We start from the raw sequence: 20,886 nt of genomic DNA on the forward strand, positions 1-20,886 counted from the left end.
TACCCATGACGCTGAAGCAACTGCAACGGTTTCTTGGGTTTGCAAATTTCTATCGTCGCTTCATCCGTGGCTACAGTACGGTCGCAGCACCCCTCACTGCTCTCACCAAACCTTCACCAGGTCCGTTTCGCCTAACCCCGGAGGCCATTCAAGCGTTTAAATCTTTGTGTCGTCATTTCACCACCGCCCCCATTCTTCAACACCCAGATCCTACCCTTCCGTTTGTTGTAGAAGTGGACGCGTCAGAGGTGGGTGCTGGCGCCGTCCTCTCTCAACGCGGTCCGGACCGGAAATTGCACCCGTGTTGCTTCTTCTCGTGGAAGTTCACCCCTGCACAGCGGCGATACGGGGTGGGGGACCGTGAGCTGCTGGCAGTCAGGTGGGCCCTCGAGGAGTGGCGGCACTGGCTACAAGGCAGTGACACCCCCTTTCTGGTCTGGACCGATCACCAAAACCTCATATCAATTAAAGCTACCAAACAACTGAATCCCCGCCAGGCGAGGTGGGCATTATTTTTCGAGCAATTCAACTTTCAACTCTCCTACCGTCCTGGGTCCAAAAATCAAAAAGCCGATGCTCTTTCCCGTCAACACGCCCCAGACTCACCATCCTCTGACCCCGAACCCGTTCTTCCTCCTTATCGCATCCTAGGCCCTCTCCGGTGGTCCCTCGAGACGAAGGTCCGGGCAGCCCAGGCATCCGACCCTGGCCCAGACAACACCCCACCCGGGTGCCTGTACGTCCCAAATACCTGCCGGCCCGATGTACTGCATTGGGGCCATTCCTCCGTCCTCTCAGGCCATCCAGGACGCCAACGGACCCTCTCCTTCATTCGCCGAGCATTCTGGTGGCCTTCAGTACGACGGGACGTACAGGCCTACGTGGATGCCTGTGATGTCTGTGCCCGGGCCAAGACTCCCAACACTCCGGCTGCTGGGCCCCTGCGTCCCCTTCCCATTCCTCATCGCCCCTGGACCCACCTCGCCTTGGACTTCATCACCGGCCTCCCTGAAGCTAGTGGTATGACCACCATCCTGACCATAGTGGATCGTTTCTCCAAAGCGGTCCACTTGGTCGCCCTGCCCGGCCTACCGTCCTCTGCCACAACCGCTGACCTCGTGCTTCAACACGTGGTCCGCCTCCATGGGTTCCCCCAGGACATCGTCTCTGATCGGGGACCCCAATTCGTCTCAGCTGTATGGAAGGCGTTTTGTCGCCTTATTGGATCAACCTGCAGCCTCTCCTCTGGCTACCATCCCCAGACCAACGGTCAGGTGGAGAGGGCCAACCAACAGCTGGGACGATACCTGCGGTGCTTTGCGTCAGAACACCAACGCACTTGGCCCGGGTTTCTCCTGTGGGCGGAGCTGGCCCACAACCTGCAAATCCACCGGCCATAGTCCCTTTGAGATCTGCCATGGATATCAGCCCCCCATCTTCACGCACCAGGTGCCTGCAGGTGGGGTCCCCTCGGCCCGTCAGATGATCCGCGGTTGCCAAAAGGCCTGGAAATCTGCGCGGTCGGCCCTCCTCATCGCCTCCCGAAGGATGTCCACCCAGCACGATCGCCGGCACCCTCGTCGACTGCACTTCCGAGTGGGACAAAGGGTGTGGCTGTCCACCAAAGACCTACGTCTCAGGACTGAGTCACACAAACTGTCCCCTCGATACATCGGACCATTCCGGATCCTCAGTCGGATCAATCCCCTCACATACCGTCTCCAACTCCCTCCTGCCATCCGTGTCCATCCAGTCTTCCATGTCAGCAAACTCAAACCCTTTGTCCGATCCTCGCTTCATCCTCCTGCTCCGGATCCGCCACCGCCACGCATCGTCGACGGGGGACCCGCCTACACTGTGGAGCGCATTATTGCCTCTCGCCGCAGAGGTCGGGGGGTCCAGTACCTTGTGCATTCGACCGGCTATGGACCAGAAGAACGGTCTTGGATCCCGAGTCGTTTCATCCTGGACCCTTCTCTGGTGGCTGAGTACCGGCAGCGTACCGCCGCCGCTCCGGGGCCGTCGGGGGTCGGGAGTAACACGGAGTAACACGGAAATGAGGTAACGTGACTCCTATATATTAGGCTGGAGAGCAGCTGCCAATTGCTCCCTGTCCTGCCCTGTCCTGCCCTGTCTTGTGTCTTAATACGCGAACGACAACATCAGTGTGGTGTTGCGGCTCGCGCCGTCCACGTTCCCACGTTCGAACTTACCTGCCTCCCTGCGTCCCGCCGCACTGAGGTTTCTCGTCTCCTCCTACACGTTCTGGTCCCGGTTCGCGTTACACACATGTGATACACAGCAGCACAGCACACGGTGCACACAGTGAAATTTGTCCTCTGCATTCAACCCATCACCCTGAGTGAGCAGTGGGCAGCCATGACCGGCGCCCGGGGAGCAGTGTGTGGGGACGGTGCTTTGCTCAGTGGCACCTCAGTGGTACCTTGGCGGATCGGGATTCGAACCGGCAACCTTCTGATTACGGGGCCGCTTCCTTAACCGCTAGGCCACCACTGCCTTGCTGCCTTGATGAACAGCCGGCTCCGGAGGTGGTACGTGTTACGTAGGTCTAACTTGGTGAAGATGTTTGCCAAAGCACACTGTGAGATTTTTAGAAAGCTGGATTTAAAGTCAAGGGAGGCGTGGGTCATGCCCACCAGTGGATTTGACATCAAAGGATGGGACATTCTCAGCAACGGGGACAGCGTGGTGGTTCGGCAACATTCAGGTCAGAGAGGAGCAGACAAAAGGAGAATTCGAGTAGTGAGGTTTAGAAACAAGAGTCAGGAAAAAGGATAGCAAGGTAAGAAGGCTAGCAGCAGCGAGGGATAAATCAACGATGATCAATCTTCCGCCTCCCCTGGGAGCTCGGTGGGGCGGTAGGTGTGGGTCTGTGAGTAAATGCTGTGCGTATTTGAATGTGTCCCCTATGGTGGGCTGGCACCCCATCCTGGGTGAGTCCACACTGCAATCAGTGTACCGGGATGGGCTCTGGCAGCCATGGCCCTGCTATGGAAAATTACATTTTAAATTAGATTAGATAACTTTATTGTCATTACACATGTACAAGCACAGGGCAACGAATTATAGAGGAGTTCAGCAAGGAGACAGCCCTGGGAAAAAAGCTGTTCCTAAGTCTGCTGGTTCTTGTCCGAAGGCAGGAGAGAAAACCATCTGTGGGCAGGGTGGGAGAAGTCCTTAAGAATACTGCGAGCTTGATGCAGACAGTGCTTCCTCTGGATGTCCTCAATGGATGGAAGTGGAGTCCCTGTGATGCGCTGGGCAGTTTTCACCACCCGCTGCATCGCCTTACGCTCAGCAACAGTGCAGCTCCCATACCACACTGTGAGACAGCTGGTTTGGATGCTCTCGACTGTAGAGAGGTAGAAGTTCACCAGGATGGTAGTGGATAGCTGGTTCTTCTTTAATGTTCTCAAAAAGAGGCACTGGTGAGCCTTGTCGTCTGCAAACTTGATAACAGAGTTATCATACACAGGTCAGCAGTCGTGGGTTTAGAGGCTTAGCACACAGCCCTGCGGTACACCAGTGCTGAGCGTGACGGTAGTGGAGCAGATGTGGCCTGACTTTACATGCTGTGGTCTGTTGGTCAGAAAGTCCATAATCCAGGTGCAAAGTGAGGTATTAATGTCCAGGGCTCTAAGTTTAGAGATTAATTTAGAGGGGATGACAGTGTTAAATGCTGAGCTGAAATCAACAAACAGCATCCGTGCATATGTGTTTTGCTTGTCCAGGTGTGTGAGCACATAGTGTAGTGCTATGTAGACTGCATCCTCTGTGCTACTGTTGCTACGGTATTCAAACTGGTGTTGGTCCATAGTTGGTGGGAGAAAGTCCCTCAGATGTGCCAGGACTAACCGTTCAAAGCACTTCATGATTATGGGTGTGAGTGCTACAGGGCGGTAGTCATTCAGTCATGTTGGGCTAGAGTGTTTCGGCACTGGCACAATGGAGGTGGATTTGAGGCATGTTGGAACAGCTGCTTGGGCGAGGGACATGTTAAAAATGCCTGTGAATACGCCAGCGAGCTGCTCTGCACATGCTCTAAGTACGTGCCCCGGGATGCCGTCTGCTCCAGCAGCCCTGCGTGCGTTGATCCGGCTCAGTGCAGTGCAAACATCTGAGGAGGTGAATGTGATGGGTGAGTGGTCAGTTGAGGAGGAGATCATGAGGAGCAGGTTGCCTGTTGTCTCTTTCAAAGCGAGCATAAAAGTCGTTAAGCTCATTCAAAAAGAGGATATTTGTGGTTGTGGGGGTTGAGTTGCTAGGTTTATAGAATGCCCTGCCACATGCGTCGAGGATCAGCTTTGGAGAAGTACTCCTTTAGCTTTAGTTTGTAGCAGTGCTTGGCCTTTTTGATGCCCCTCTTCAGATTTGCCATGGAAATGCTGTAGGCCTGTGCATCACCCAATCTGAAGGCATTGTTGCATGCCTTCAGCAGGAAACACACCTCCTTGTTCATCCAAGGCTTCTGATTTGGGTATGTGATGATCTGTTCCTGAGTAGTAACAGTGTATATGGTGGAGTTAATGTAATCCAGAACAGAGGAGGTGTAGCTGTCTATGTCTGTGTGAAAGCCGCAGGAGGCCTGTGAAGCAAACATACTCCAGTCTGTGTGTTGGAAACTTTCCTGGTGACCCCTGAACAGAATTGCACTGAAAACACTGCCCATAAAACAAAATCTACAATACTGTCGTAAAATGAATCATTCCAGCTTGACATATACATATATATTGTATAACATTATACACGTTTTAATAACCACTTAAACAGCATAACCATTTAAAGTGCAACCTCCAATTTTTCAGAATTTCAGGCATCCTGTAAATACACATGCTTTGGGTTACTTACATACACTGACAAGAAAAAGTATGTGAGCCATTTTGATCCTCACGGTTTCTTACATTAATTTGGAAAATGAGATCTGGTTTTAGACTAAGACAAGGGTATTGACAAAAATCTTTTCTCATTTTATTTTTACATTTTTATATATAAAGTGCTTTTAATGTCCCCAAAATAGTTACACAAAAACAAATTTGATCGTTCACATCTTAACTGAGAATTTCCATAAACCATTCACATGGCTTAGATCAGATCACATTTCATAGATTTCATAGAAAACTATGAAATTCAAAATCACACCAACTTACATTCAAATTTAACTGTAGTACAATATTTGGATGCTACGTTCTGTTCAAGCTGGCTTTGACTTTGGTTATTCAACAGCATCTTATAACATGGGTTACATCACAGAGACATGTTTTAACAGAATCATGTGAAAAATAAGTTGAATAACTCTTTTCAGCAAATATTTGTGATGGGTAAGGTCCTACATAAGTCAGAATGAAGAGCCAAGTATGCCTTAATTAAATCCAGATTCTTTTTAAAATACCTATAAGCCATAAGTAATAGAGTTGTTGAAAGTTGGCATCTTCCAGTCCTCCTTTAGGCTAAAGCATCTGACAACCAATGACTGCATCTCCCTATAAAAGCTGAAGTATCTCCATCAGGAAGTCTGTCAGACTTGGCTTGGCTGTGCTTCTGGCAGCATGTTCGATTCATCACAAAGCACTGCAATCGAGTCTGCACAGCAGAGGGAACGGTGGGCCAGCAAAGCAGAGTTTATTTTAACTGTAGCTGGTGCAATCGTTGGACTCGGAAATGTATGGCGATTTCCTTACCTGTGCTACAAGAATGGTGGAGGTGAGTGTTTGTTCAGTTGTTCAGAATAATGCTTTACCACAAGATCACACATATTGCAGTCTTGATTCAAAGTTGTATGGGTTCAACACTCTTGTCCTCAGGTGCATTTTTTGTGCCATATATCTTGTACTTGGTCACATGTGGAATTCCTCTTTTTGCTCTGGAAACCTCACTTGGCCAGTACACCAGTCAGGGTGGCATCACCTGTTGGAGGAAAATATGTCCTCTATTTGAGGGTGAGTTTGCTATTTATACACATGACATTTTTACTGCACAAATGCAAGAGGTGTTAATGAAATAAAAAATCTACAAGCATCAACCACCACTATTCTTCTGTCTGTTTTTTAACACAATACAATTTTGTGTGCTGCATAATGCAACCATCGAGGTTTTGAGTATTTCACATCTGAGTAAGATCATTCATAAAAAGAAGAAACAATTGAGATTATCAGAATGAATATGTTTGTCTTAAATTTGTGTGCACTAGAAAGGGGTGTTGCATCATTGTCTGGTCATGCTCTGTACTGTGTATTGGAGCCATGTTGTAATGCCACTGGGGTTGAAGGAGCATGCACAGATTAATGGTTTTAGGGGAAGTCAGGGTTTTTAATAAATACACTGGCGAGCATAAAGCAGCACTACAGCTTACAAAATAAGGTTTCATAGTGCGGTCAAATTCATGGTTTTAGGGGAAGTGAGGGTTTTTAATAAATACACTGGCAAGCATACAGCAGCACTACAGCTAACGAAATAAGGTTTCACAGTGAGTGCAAAGACCAACATGTCATGAGGAAAAACCCATTTAAAGGGTCCAAATCAGACCAAAATTGTCCACACCTGTGAGTCATCAAGACCATGCACACATGGTGGCACCGTGGAGAGATGAGATATGATGTGGAAATAAAAGTGATTTGATAATCCTTGCAGAAGCATTAATATTCTTTATTGTTGTAATAGGGTCCAACATATGATGATAATAATGATAATGCACAATAACTTTCTTTCTGATAGGTTTGGGGTATGCCAGTCAGGTCATCATTTGGTATGGTGCCATCACATATATTGTGATCTTGGCATGGGCTTGTTTTTACTTTTTCTCCTCATTTAGCTATGATTTGCCCTGGGCAAGCTGCAAAAACAGCTGGAACACAGGTATGAAAACATCCTTATATTTTGCATTTCAAAAAACAAAATAAAAATGAATTAATGTGTCATCAGTCTATTAATATTAAACTAATGATATTGCAATTTGATGTTTACAAGAGGAAAGTCACCCGTCTCTCATTAATACAACTCACTTATAAAAAATAATCAGGTAGTTTAATAAGTTTTAAATAATTTTCTTTCAAGGCATTTAAACTCACATGCGCTTATGATTCAATTATTGTACATGTTGAATTTTTATGATATCTTTGTTTCAGGGGATTGCACAGTTTTTGATGGTACATTAAACAGGTCATCCTCACTTAATGCTACCTCATCAGTGATTGTCAGGATTGCCTGCAGCTGGCCTCCACACCTGACTTTAATCCTGATGCCCCATAAATGCCGGAAGTTTCCGCCCGTTCGGGGTCGCTGGCATTTTCGTGGACTCTCTGCACGAACTTGACCTGGTTTAGTTTCATGTGTTTTTGAGTTCTGGCAATCGCCACACGCCTACGGGTTAGTTTATGTTCTTTATTTAAGTTAAATTCGTTTTCGGCCACCGCGCCAGTCTTTATTTGTATTTCTTTGTTTATTGTTAATAAAACCCCGTTCCCAACATGTCAGACCTCTGCGCTTCCTTCCCCCGTAAGTCCGTAGTCGTGACAGTGATGGAATTTTGGCAGTAAGTTTTCTAATTTTTACATTTTTAATTTTACCCTGCTCCTAATATATAAAGATACATTAATTATATATAAAGACAGACAAGCCAAAATATACTCCATCATGGGAGAAATTAGCCTAGTGGATAAGACACTCGCTTGTGAACCAAAAAACCACAAAGTCACAGGTTCAAAATCCACTTACTACCATTGTGTCCCTGAGCAAGCCACTTTACCATAGAGGTACAGTCGGAGTGACAGTTGTGTTCAAGGTGGAGGTGGGTTTTACATAATGGATCAACTCTGAGCCCTCTCATGGTTGATATGGCGATGGACAGGTTGACAGATGACATCAGACAGAAGTCCTCGTGGACTATGATGTTTGCTGATGACATTGCGATCTGTATCGAGAGTAGGGTGCAAGTGGAAGAGACCTGGAGAGGTGGAGATATTCTGAAAGCAGGATTTCAGATACTTGGGTTGAATAGTCCAGAGGAATGGGTGACAAGGATAGAGATTAAGAATTTGTGCATTAGAAGAACAATCAGGACTGAGTGTTTTGAAGACAAAGTCTGAGAGGCTGCATTGCATTGGTTTGGATTGAGTTTGTTGGGAGAAGGATGCTGAAGATGGAGCGAAGAGGCAAGAGGAAAGAAGAAAGATTGCAATTGTGATACACATTTTTTATCCCATCATCCTTAGTGGGCAGCCATGAAAGGTGCCAGGGGAGCAGTGACCTTGCTCAAGTGGCACATTGACAGTTCAAGACAGTTCAAGGAAGTCTGTTCCCTTACCGTTTGGCCACCACTGTCCACAGGCCTACTAAGAGGTTTCTAGATGTGGTGCTTTAGTGGTACCCATGCTCCTTGCCATGGAGGTTAAGTCCCTATATTAAGTCCCTATTTGTAGTACTGTGTGTCCTCTGAATTTCTATGTGCATGGTCAACACTGCTATTCTCACACACTTGACCATTCTGTAATTGGACCAGGAGTTTTTAAATTCCTTCCAGACCCATCTGAGCAGAAAAAAAAACTATAACAGGATATACAAATTTTGCTCAATAAAGGGAGAATTATGTCTCATGTCTTGAATTATGAATTATGTCATATGCCTTATGAGCCTTAATTTATGTTATGTTGTTTATATGGTTAGACAAAACTAAAACAAATACAATGCTGTGCATGGTAACATATATGCAGTAAGGTATAGGAAAACTAACATAACTGTTATATGAGACCTTTTTGTGTCTGTTCTAGTTACAGAGTGCTTCACATCTCAGATGGAATTGAAAATATTGGAACAGTGAGATGGGACCTGGCCCTTTGCCTTCTCTTGTCTTGGGTGATTGTTTATTTCTGTGTCTGGAAGGGAGTGAAGTCCACCGGCAAGGTGCCACACACATTCACAACATTCTATATGTGAATTGCAATTATATGTAAAATATACAAATAGACATAGATGAAGGGTTTCCTCTTTGTTTGAGCAGGCAGCCTACTTCACTGCAACATTTCCTTACATTATGCTAACAATTCTGTTAACTCGTGGTGTAACACTACCTGGAGCTTTTGATGGCATCTACTTCTACTTGAAACCAGAACCCTCTCGGCTAGCAGACCCACAGGTATACAAACATTGTTTATCAAACAGTACACAATTAAAATCTTCAAGCAACTGAAAATTCTTGTATTTTTATTTGTAAATTGGAGCACTATAAATGGTTGGAAACAATGATCAACAATATGTATTCCACCATACATACAGGTATTTAACATTTCTGCAATGTTCTGCTTTTCTGTGAACCCCATTGTTTGAAAGGTTATTTCAATGTTTCAGTTACTATTCCAAGAAAACAAATTCATTTTGTCCCTTTTTGCTTGTAAGGTTTGGATGGATGCAGGGACCCAGATTTTGTATTCTTATGCCATATGTCTTGGATACCTGTCTTCTTTGGGGAGCTACAACAAGTATCACAATGACTGCTACAAGTGAGTATTCATTTCTGTAACTGATGGCTGCATTTATCTTGCATGTGGTGAACCACTACTCCCCACCACCATTTGCAGAGGGTAGTGTTCAGGCCCAGCAGGCTCAGCTTCGCGACCAGGTACTGAGGAATGATGGTGTTGCTGAACTGAAGTCTACGAACAGCATTCGTGCGTATGTGTCCTTATTGTCTAGGTAGGTGAGGGTCAGATGGAGAGTGGTGGCAATGGCATCGTCCGTGGAATGGTTTCGATTCAGGGTTCAGGGTGGAGGGCAGCAGCATCTTCATATGTTACATGATGTTTTCACCTTTTTGAAGCACTTCATCATGATAGATGTAAGTGCAATGAGACAGTAGTCATTGAGACACGACACTGAAGATTTCTTGAGCATGGGCACGATGGTGGTGGCCTGAGACACATTGGAACAACAGGGGTGCTCAGTGAGATGTTAAATATGTCGGTGAGTACTTCTGCCAGCTGGTCTGCACATTCACTGAGCCCTCTCCCAGGGATGTTGTCTGGATCAGCAATACAACCTTTCGTGAGTTGACTCTACAAAGAGTTTTAGACACAGCACCTGATCACTAAAAGGAGGGTTGGATTTCCTCACAGTCATAGTGTTTCATTTACATTTACAGCATTTATCAGACGCCCTTATCCAGAGCGACTTACAATCAGTAGTTACAGGGACAGTCTCCCTGGAGCAACCTAGGGTTAAGTGTCTTGCTCAGGGACACAATGGTAGTAAGCGGGATTCGAACCCGGGTCTTCTGGTTCATAGGCGAGTGTGTTACCCACTAGGCTACTACCACTGAATCGTGCATAGAAGTCATTCAGCATATCCGGTAGGGACGGGCTTAGTGTCACAGGCAGATGTTGTAGTCCTGTAGTTTGTGATGGTCTGGATGTCCTGCCACATGCGCAGCATGTCACAGCTGTCCTGGAAGTGGCTGTGAATTTTCTGCCCGCGTACATGCTTTGCTGCTCTTCGGGTAACTAACCGTTCTTAAAGGTTTAGTAGGCTACAAAGAAAGTGCAGTGCAATTCAAAACCTGACTGCTTTGGGGGTAAATCTGAATATCTGACATGTAACATCCACATCATGCATGTTTTAGGACAGTAGAATATATTAATTTATTTTTTTGCTTAAACAACAATAAAAATGGTACACAGTTGGTCTCCCTCCACACTGCCATCAGCACAAAATATGCCACAAAATAAAATTAATCATCCCCCCTCATTTATTTTTACAGCTGAACTACTATGTGCACCTAATAAGTATAAATGTCTCCTATCTGGTCCTCCTTTGGTCATTGTGTTTTACTGTGTCTTCAGTACTGATGGGAGTTTCCATGTGCCCTGTTTGTGACAGGGTAAATGCCCTGTTTTTTGTTAGTCATGTGTCCTTTTTTACTGACATGCAATGATCCATTACAGTTTCTCACTTTTTAAGGGACCACAAGTAACAGTAATAACAAGTAATAACCAAATAACAATAATAAATCAAACTTTCTAATACTTTATGAAAAGTATTAGAATATTTTACGCCAGACTGAACAATTCCCAAATCTCCCAAGCAATGGTGCATAAAATATACAATTAGATCCAGAACTCAAGGACAGAACAAAGTTCAGACGCATTTCATCTGTCAATCAGGCAGCAGTGCTATGATATGGTATGTATGGTATGTATGGTATGTATGTGCCATTCTCTTTGTATGACAAATTTGTTAAGACAAATGTCTTAAAATGTAAGGCTCAAGAATTTTAAATTAGGGCTCATATTTTAATTCAGTAGCATGCCCTGCTTTTATGCCCCAAGTCATATAGCTCCACATTTGAAAGGATTTTGGTATTTTTGTTGACAATGTGTTACTATATATTCTTATTTGCAGAGATTCCTTCTATCTGTGCTTATTAAACAGTGGGACCAGCTTTGTATCAGGGTTTGCCATTTTCTCTGTGCTGGGGCACATGGCAAAAGAGCAAAATGTTGACATCTCTGCAGTTGCTGAATCTGGTAAGAATTGTTTTTATCAGGGCCAGACCGGGGACGCATTCGCAGACATGGCGCTTGAACTTGAGGGTGGCAGCAGGGATTTCGAACGGCTGTGGTTAGCTTTGGCCGCTGAGTGCCGGGCAGGGATGCGGGGCTGTGACAGGTGGTGGTCAGTTCTGCTTACAAGACCAACGTGTGAGGTGTAAAGAACAGTCCCATTCCAATGCAAGACAGTGGTGATGGTCCGTGGTAATGAGTATGTAGGTGTTTGAGAGTTCAATAAAGCAAAATCCTTAAAAAATGGCACAGATGCAAAAACAAATCAATCCCATTCAAGGTGTGTGTCTGATGCACTGTGCGGGTTTTGCCGAGTTTTGCTTGAACCGTGTGCAAGCTGCACAAAGGCCCATAATCAGAGCCGAAATGAATCGGATTCAGTGGAAAAAGAGGGGAAAAAGTTTGAACGCATCAAGAGTGTCTCCCGGAGGTGAGATCCAAATTTTTGTTCATTTTGGCCACGCCTACTCAGATTGCTTATTAAAGAAATGGCAAACCTCACAAAAGAGAGTAAAAATGTTAGATATATAGCTTCCCCGTGTTATAATAAACAATAATTAATTAATACTAATAATCTTTATATTTTATGCACATGTTCATTTATGTTATATATTTTTTTCTATACTACACAGGCCTGTTTCTTTGCCTAGCAAGGGCTTAGTGTGACATCCTTGTATGTAACAGGTGGTTTTTCAGACTTTCTCCTATTTTTTTTTGTTTTTTTTTTCTGGGTTTTCCTAACCCCTGTTGGCGGCACCCCTGTTGGAGGCATTTGGCCTCACCTTGACTTTCGAGTTGCTTCAATGGCTTCAATGGCAGGGGGCAAAAAATCTGTTCCCAGCACAATAATAAATGGTCTGTCATACTGGCAGGCCCAAAATAGCCTAATAAAGCAGTAACTCATAATAAAGCAGAGAACTATTGCTGTAACCTGCTGATTACCTCATATATGTCTCTGGGTTTTGTGAATACATCTCAATACATACAATTCTAAGAACAGATTAAGGTTTACAGCAAAGATAATATTAATATCATATCCAACAGGGATTGTTTGTTATTGGCCTTTTGTTTCTAGTGTAACCAAAAAATGTTTAACATTTCATTTACATTACATTTACATTTACAGCATTTATCAGACGCCTTTATCCAGAGCGACTTACAATCAGTAGTTACAGGGACAGTCTCCCTGGAGCAACTTAGGGTTAAGTGTCTTGCTCAGGGACACAATGGTAGTAAGTGGGATTTGAAGCTGGGTCTTCTGGTTCATAGGCAAGTGTGTTACCCACTAGGCTACTACCACCCACATTTCAATACAATTTTTTCAATTGTACCCACTAATTTACAATTCACAAAATTAGAATATGCATGAAAGATGCCGTGTACAGAGTGAACTGATATGAACTCTAGACATCATCATTTTGAAGCCTTGGTACCTAGCCCTACCTGACTGTCGACTGGTATGTGTGCATGCTCTACCCTGTCCTCTCCTGCAGGCCCTGGCTTAGTGTTCATAGTGTATCCACAGGCAGTCACCCTACTGCCATTGTCCCAATTCTGGTCCATTTGTTTCTTCATGATGATCATCCTATTGGGAGTGGACAGCCAGGTCAGCTCACTCTCTTCAAAACATTTTTCCTCAACTCATATACATAGATCCCCCATTCTCTATGTTAATTTGTTCCTTCTTCTCCTTTTCCACAGTTTGCTGGGCTGGAGAGTATAATGACATCTGTGACTGACATGTTCCCCTCCATACTGCAACATGGCTACCGCAGGGAGCTGTTACTCCTCTCTGTTTGTTCTTGTTGCTTCCTTTTAGGGCTCTTCATGGTCACTGAGGTGGGATGCTTGTTTTTTTTCTGTAACTGGCATTAAATAAAATTATATGTCAAAGTAATGTTTGTAGATTTTTGTAGAAGAAATCACTTTTGAAAATTCAATATGTTTTATCATTTTTGTAGGGTGGGCCCTACATCATACAGCTCTTTGATCACTATGTATGTAGTGGAGCCACACTACTCTTTCTGGCAATCTGTCAGTCTGTTGCCATTGGGTGGGTTTATGGTAAGTATCAAGGTGAATATCAAAAGCTATCAAATTCAGCAAGGTGAATATAAAAAGCTACAGGGAGTGCAGAATTATTAGGCAAGTTGTATTTTTGTGGAATAATTTTATTATTGAACAACAACCATGTTCTCAATGAACCCAAAAAACTCATTAATATCAAAGCTGAATGTTTTTGGAAGTAGTTTTTAGTTTGTTTTTATTTTTAGCTATTTTAGGGGGATATCTGTGTGTGCAGGTGACTATTTCTGTGCATAATTATTAGGCAGCTTAACAAAAAACAAATATATACCCATTTCAATTATTTATTTTTACCAGTGAAACCAATATAACATCTCCACATTCACAAATATACATTTCTGACATTCAAAAACAAAACAAAAACAAATCAGCGACCAATATAGCCACCTTTCTTTGCAAGGACACTCAAAAGCCTGCCATCCATGGATTCTGTCAGTGTTTTGATCTGTTCACCATCAACATTGCGTGCAACAGCAACCAGACATTGTTCAGAGAGGTGTACTGTTTTCCCTCCTTGTAAATCTCACATTTGATGATGGACCACAGGTTCTCAATGGGGTTCAGATCAGGTGAACAAGGAGGCCATGTCATTAGTTTTTCTTCTTTTATACCCTTTCTTCCCAGCCACGCCGTGGAGTACTTGGACGTGTGTGATGGAGCATTGTCCTGCATGAAAATCATGTTTTTCTTGAAGGATGCAGACTTCTTCCTGTACCAATGCTTGAAGAAGGTGTCTTCCAGAAACTGGCATTAGGACTGGGAGTTGAGCTTGACTCCATCCTCAACCCGAAAAGTCCCCACAAGCTCATCTTTGATGATACCAGCCCAAACCAGTACTCCACCTCCACCTTGCTGGCGTCTGAGTCGGACTGGAGCTCTCTGCCCTTTACCAATCCAGCCACGGGCCCATCTATCTGGCCCATCAAGACTCACTCTCATTTCATCAGTCCATAAAACCTTAGAAAAATCAGTCTTGAGATATTTCTTGGCCCAGTCTTGACATTTCAGCTTGTGTGTCTTGTTCAGTGGTGGTCGTCTTTCAGCCTTTCTTACCTTGGCCATGTCTCTGAGTATTGCACACCTTGTGCTTTTGGTCACTCCAGTGATGTTGCAGCTCTGAAATATGGCCAAACTGGTGGCAAGTGGCATCTTGGCAGCTGCACGCTTGACTTTTCTCAGTTCATGGGCAGTTATTTTGCGCCTTGGTTTTTCCACACGCTTCTTGCGACCCTGTTGACTATTTTGAATGAAACGCTTGATTGTTTGATGATCACGCGTCAGAAGCTTTGCAATTTTAAAGAGTGCTGCATCCCTCTGCAAGATATCTCACAATTTTTGACTTTTCTGAGCCTGTCAAGTCCTTCTCTTGACCCATTTTGCCAAAGGAAAGGAAGTTGCCTAATAATTATGCACACCTGATATAGGGTGTTGATGTCATTAGACCACACCCCTTCTCATTACAGAGATGCACATCACCTAATATGCTTAATTGGTAGTAGGCTTTCGAGCCTATACAGCTTGGAGTAAGACAACATGCATGAAGAGGATGATGTGGACATAATACTCATTTGCCTAATAATTCTGCACTCCCTGTATAACTCAGCTGACTGTTTTAGAGTGTAGAGTCAGACGTTATATAATAAAATATTTTACAGGGTGATGAAACAAATAGGGTCAGGAGAAGTTATATTTGTCATATTTGAATGGGAATCTATTAATGTTCCCTTTAGTCCAGTCCAAATCCATTAATATTTCACAATTTCCTGTGTAGTACTTAGTTCTATTTCTTACTAAGGTGCTGACCGATTCTATGAAAACATAGAGGATATGATTGGCTACAGGCCCAGACCTTTAATGAAATACTGCTGGCGCTATGTCACACCAACCATTTGCACAGTGAGTCTATCGTCTATTGGGTCTTAGCTCCTTGACAGTGTTCTAGCACAAAGATATTTATGAATATATGTTCATTTTTTCCCAAAGGGCACTTTTTTCTACTTGCTGCTGAGGTATAGCCCCCTGAAGTTCAACAATACTTACTTATACCCATGGTGGGCTTATACGCTGGGCTGGTTCTTGGCTATATCATCTCTTTCGCTTATTCCCATAACTATGATATACAAGTTGGTGATTGTAGAAGGAACCCTCTGGCAGCTAAAAGTTATTTTTTTATTATAAATAAGCATGGCCCTTAAAACATCATGCATCAATACATTATAGTGTACATTGGAACTATTGGACTACAAAACACTCATGTAGGTCAGTCTGGACAACAGCATGTGCTAAATGGTGTAAATGCAAATATCCATATCATACAAACTGAATTCCAGAAAAAAAAAAAAAAAACTTAAAGACCTTCAAATCACATGAGACAATATTTTATTCAAAACAGAATATAGATAATATAAGAAATGTTTAAACTGGGAAATGATATACTTTTATCCACTAAATTAGTGGGAAAGTGTTCTATGGTCAGGGAAAAGTGTTCTATGGTCAGACGAGACATTCTTGTTCAGAGAAGAGTCTGGATGCTGAATTGGCCTGCCTGCAGTCCAGATCTTTCACTGATTGAGAACATTTGGTGCATCATTAAACAAAAAATGTGTCAAAGACAAACTTATTTCAGGCAAGAATAGGACAAAAACTTGATACCCAGATGTTTTTAAACTGCCTTGAAATGAGGAGGAGATGCTGAAAGAAGATGAAATGTTGTGAATAAAATTCCGGCTCATGTGGTTTGAAAGTCTTTCTGTGCTTTTCTTTCAAACTCTTTTGGTCAAATTTTAAGAACATCCTACATTTTTTCCAAAATATAAGGGGCCAAAAAACTTTGCTTGGGTCTCATGAAGTAAAACCAGTATATGTGCACAGAAAACAGTAAAGTATTGCAACTTTTCTCCAGCGATTCCAGACCCTCTCAAGACCAGCACCTGACCTTCCTAGAGTGCAAATGACCATGCTTCAACCACTCCGCATTGCTGCTGATGGTGATAAGAGCAGCTGATTATAACAACTGTTATAATACTAATCAAACAATTCTGTGTTGCATATTTGCATACTTTTTACATGTAACATTTTTTCAAAAATTTTAATATACAGTTTAACTTTATACTAGTAAGAAGCATGTCATAGATTTGTGTTTTAATAAGCTCTTTTAATTCTGTAATATTTCACAATTTTTATGTTTTATGTTAATTTTTAACTATATCATGTCATAATATTAAATTAGGCAAGAAGACATTCTATGGACCATATTCATGTTGCCATGTATAGTGACATGTAATTGAATGTCTTAAACCAGTTGTCCTAAATTGTCATTATAAAAACAGGATTAGTATAATACATAACAGCACTCACCCTCTCACTAATAATCTTCATATTATATGTACATGTTCCTTTATGTTATATTTAGTCTATATGTCTGTTTTTTATTGTACATTGCACCAGGCAACTGGTGGCTGTTAACTAATACAGATTGTTGCATATAAAAGTTTCAGATGTGAAAACATTGTCCAGTATTAATTTAGCATGTTTCCTGCTTCTTTTGTCTTTTTTGCTTCTAATAACTGCAGCATGAAACAAAGTGATGTAACAAAACAATAACCCAATGGTCGCATCCATCACTTTGGTGTTCTTATGAGGTTTTGATGATGATCATTCACACACTGGAAAGGAAGCATCGAGTGTTTAGGCTCCAAGACACGTCCTTGACCAAGACACGTAACTGTCCCTGTCACTATTGAGTGATTTGGGTAAGGCCATCTGATAAATGCTGTAAATGCTGGCTTTATGCTCAAGGTAGTTCTTAATGAATAACTTGTGCGCGATAATTTTTATGTGCATTTTATAATTGCTCAAATTTCAATGTGAGGGTACAATACGCAGAAGTCCATGGCGGCTCTCAGATCTGCTTAAATAATATTAAGCAGCTAGGATTTCATGTGATGTTTGTTATGGATTATATATGACTAATGATCTGTTTTTATCAACTATCATGGGGGGCCTGTGGGGGCACATTCGCAGACATGACAGTTGAAGCAGGAGATGAAGGAGACCAAGGCAAGAAGGGGCATGGGCGCTTGGACTGACATGGCAGATGGGAGGACAGGGATTGGGTGCTCGGGTGCTGGGACATAGTACTGTGCAATAAGAGCTCATGGTGTGGTAATGAATTCTGTCCATTGAATTGGTAAGGGTGCAGGCGATTAATCTTCATACGAGAGTTGGTAACTGCGAGATCCAGAACACAAAGGGCTACAGCAGAAGTGGCATCAGGGGGCAGGCAGGAATCAAGATGGTTGCTGCATGTTTATAGTAGGCTGAATCACAAGGTGCCACTGAGCAACATATTGTCCCCACACACTGCTCCCTGGGCGCCTTTTATGGCTGCCCACTGCCCACTGCTCATTAAGGGTGATGGTTAAATGCTGAGACCATGTTTCACTCTGTGCACTGGGTGCTGTGGTGTCAAAACTTTCACTTCACTTTATTGCACATGTTAATGATTCTGTGTCATGTGTATAAATGTATCCTCATTGTTTCTATTCTTCATCTGGTCATTGTCTTTTATCATATTCTGTGTGTAGGTGTCCATGCAGCCTACTTTTATTAACCCCTCACTGTTCGTGTATCCTTCCTTCCCTGCTTAACGCATCCCTGACAGTGTACAAAATCCCTGCCTTTGGAGAGCACATCTCTGGCACCAGTAACTGGCAGAGCACTTCACAGTTGCCTGCAGACACTCATTATTGTACCGTTCTCAACACCTTCAGTGAATAAACTGTGGTGCAGTCAAATATTTCAAATTTTGAGTCATCAGTTCAAAGCACCTGCAGCAATTTTACTGCACCCCAGTTAAATGGATAAAGAAGAAAAACAGTTGACTTGAAAACACTTTAGGTTTACGGTTAATGGGATGGACAAATTAGTTTGAACCAAAGAAAGCCTGGTGAGAGAAGTTCTGGATGCTGGAAGAAGACCCATCATATGATTGCAAAGGAACAATTCACTTGGATTTGCTTAGTTTAGGTATACACCTTCACATCCTTTAATCTTTACTGTTCCTTTATAAGCAGCACCAATGTATAGTTAATTGCCTACTGCTTTTAAACATGGATTGGTCCCTGATTACTTGGGTGAAAGATGCATCTTTTTGCCAAGCATTCCATAACAGTTACACCCACATACACAATGATGATCATCTCATCTAGGCTGTCTGAAACATACCATTGTTGCACTTCACATGCAGCCAGACATTCTACCACTCTAACCAATCAGTCTGAGCCACCCAAGTTTAATCTGTCTCCCAACGAGCGTCTTCAGATCCTGGTCCTTGGCATTGAGCTGCCACTGAGACGTACCAGCATGAAATGTATCAGAAGGTCACCAGCCACCAACACCATAACTACTGAAGCTAGAGTGATCTTCAAATGGACCAGAATAATCATAATGAATATACACTGTGGACCATAAGTGGACTTGTAAAACCTACTGTTCTGTCCAGTAACCTCACACATGGACAGGTACATTCTCCAATGTCCAATATTTAACTATTTTGATACCATCCCTGCTCTGACAGCTATTGCATGCTCATCCTTCCCTGATGTTCTTTGTGTGCAGAGCAGATTGTCATGTGTATAAATGTATCCTCATTGTTTCTATTCTTCGTCTGGTCATTGTCTTTTATCATATTCTGTGTGAAGGTGTCCATGCACCCTACTTTTATTAACCCCTCACTGTTCGTGCATCCTTCCTTCCCTGCTTAACGCATCCCTGACAGTGTACAAAATCCCTGCCTTTGGAGAGCACATCTCTGGCACCAGTAACTGGCAGAGCACTTCACAGTTGCCTGCAGACACTCATTATTGTACCGTTCTCAACACCTTCAGTGAATAAACTGTGGTGCAGTCAAATATTTCAAATTTTGAGTCATCAGTTCAAAGCACCTGCAGCAATTTTACTGCACCCCAGTTAAATGGATAAAGAAGAAAAACAGTTGACTTGAAAACACTTTAGGTTTACGGTTAATGGGATGGACAAATTAGTTTGAACCAAAGAAAGCCTGGTGAGAGAAGTTCTGGATGCTGGAAGAAGACCCATCATATGATTGCAAAGGAACAATTCACTTGGATTTGCTTAGTTTAGGTATACACCTTCACATCCTTTAATCTTTACTGTTCCTTTATAAGCAGCACCAATGTATAGTTAATTGCCTACTGCTTTTAAACATGGATTGGTCCCTGATTACTTGGGTGAAAGATGCATCTTTTTGCCAAGCATTCCATAACAGTTACACCCACATACACAATGATGATCATCTCATCTAGGCTGTCTGAAACATACCATTGTTGCACTTCACATGCAGCCAGACATTCTACCACTCTAACCAATCAGTCTGAGCCACCCAAGTTTAATCTGTCTCCCAACGAGCGTCTTCAGATCCTGGTCCTTGGCATTGAGCTGCCACTGAGACGTACCAGCATGAAATGTATCAGAAGGTCACCAGCCACCAACACCATAACTACTGAAGCTAGAGTGATCTTCAAATGGACCAGAATAATCATAATGAATATACACTGTGGACCATAAGTGGACTTGTAAAACCTACTGTTCTGTCCAGTAACCTCACACATGGACAGGTACATTCTCCAATGTCCAATATTTAACTATTTTGATACCATCCCTGCTCTGACAGCTATTGCATGCTCATCCTTCCCTGATGTTCTTTGTGTGCAGAGCAGATTGTCATGTGTATAAATGTATCCTCATTGTTTCTATTCTTCGTCTGGTCATTGTCTTTTATCATATTCTGTGTGAAGGTGTCCATGCACCCTACTTTTATTAACCCCTCACTGTTCGTGCATCCTTCCTTCCCTGCTTAACGCATCCCTGACAGTGTACAAAATCCCTGCCTTTGGAGAGCACATCTCTGGCACCAGTAACTGGCAGAGCACTTCACAGTGTGAGACATGACAAATGTTGGGGCTGTCAAAGCCCCTTGAAACAAACTTGATTTTGGGCTAAATGTTGCAGTTGAATTGCTGCTCAGTGACCATAAAGGACCGTTTAATGTGCTGGTGATACAATTTACACAAATGAGTAGTGTAAATATGATTCTCATGAATATCTGATCTGTAGTAAGTAATACTTTCTATGTTTGCCATATTGCGGCATCTTGTGGTGATCAATTGCAACTACAAATTCTTTCTTTTTCCAAAAATGTTAAAGCTCCAAT

At 43.1% G+C, this 20,886-nt stretch overlaps 1 protein-coding gene across 6 annotated transcripts; it reads left to right on the forward strand.

Moving 5' to 3' along the window:
- Nucleotides 1-3,980: 3,980 nt before the first annotated feature.
- On the forward strand, nucleotides 3,981-20,816 carry slc6a11a (solute carrier family 6 member 11a). 6 transcript variants are annotated; one of them, XM_028958580.1, is made up of 15 exons: nucleotides 3,981-5,721; nucleotides 5,823-5,957; nucleotides 6,733-6,873; nucleotides 7,143-7,202; nucleotides 7,531-7,549; nucleotides 8,784-8,916; nucleotides 9,014-9,148; nucleotides 9,409-9,512; nucleotides 11,407-11,531; nucleotides 13,061-13,173; nucleotides 13,269-13,406; nucleotides 13,529-13,631; nucleotides 15,448-15,548; nucleotides 15,636-15,661; nucleotides 16,555-20,816. In XM_028958580.1, exons 1-15 carry the CDS (start codon nucleotides 5,568-5,570, stop codon nucleotides 16,604-16,606), a joined length of 1,539 nt encoding a protein of 512 aa, XP_028814413.1. In that variant the 5' UTR covers nucleotides 3,981-5,567; the 3' UTR covers nucleotides 16,607-20,816. The 6 variants fall into 6 exon arrangements, with proteins under 6 accessions (XP_028814413.1, XP_028814421.1, XP_028814432.1 ...); XM_028958563.1 differs by having other exon boundaries at nucleotides 3,982-5,721; nucleotides 15,636-15,803; nucleotides 16,552-20,816; XM_028958572.1 differs by having other exon boundaries at nucleotides 5,619-5,721; nucleotides 5,903-5,957; nucleotides 15,636-15,803; nucleotides 16,552-20,816.
- Nucleotides 20,817-20,886: the final 70 nt, after the last annotated feature.

Source organism: Denticeps clupeoides, chromosome 2 (genome assembly GCF_900700375.1).
Source record: "Denticeps clupeoides chromosome 2, fDenClu1.1, whole genome shotgun sequence".
NCBI classification, from domain to species: Eukaryota; Metazoa; Chordata; class Actinopteri; order Clupeiformes; family Denticipitidae; genus Denticeps; species Denticeps clupeoides.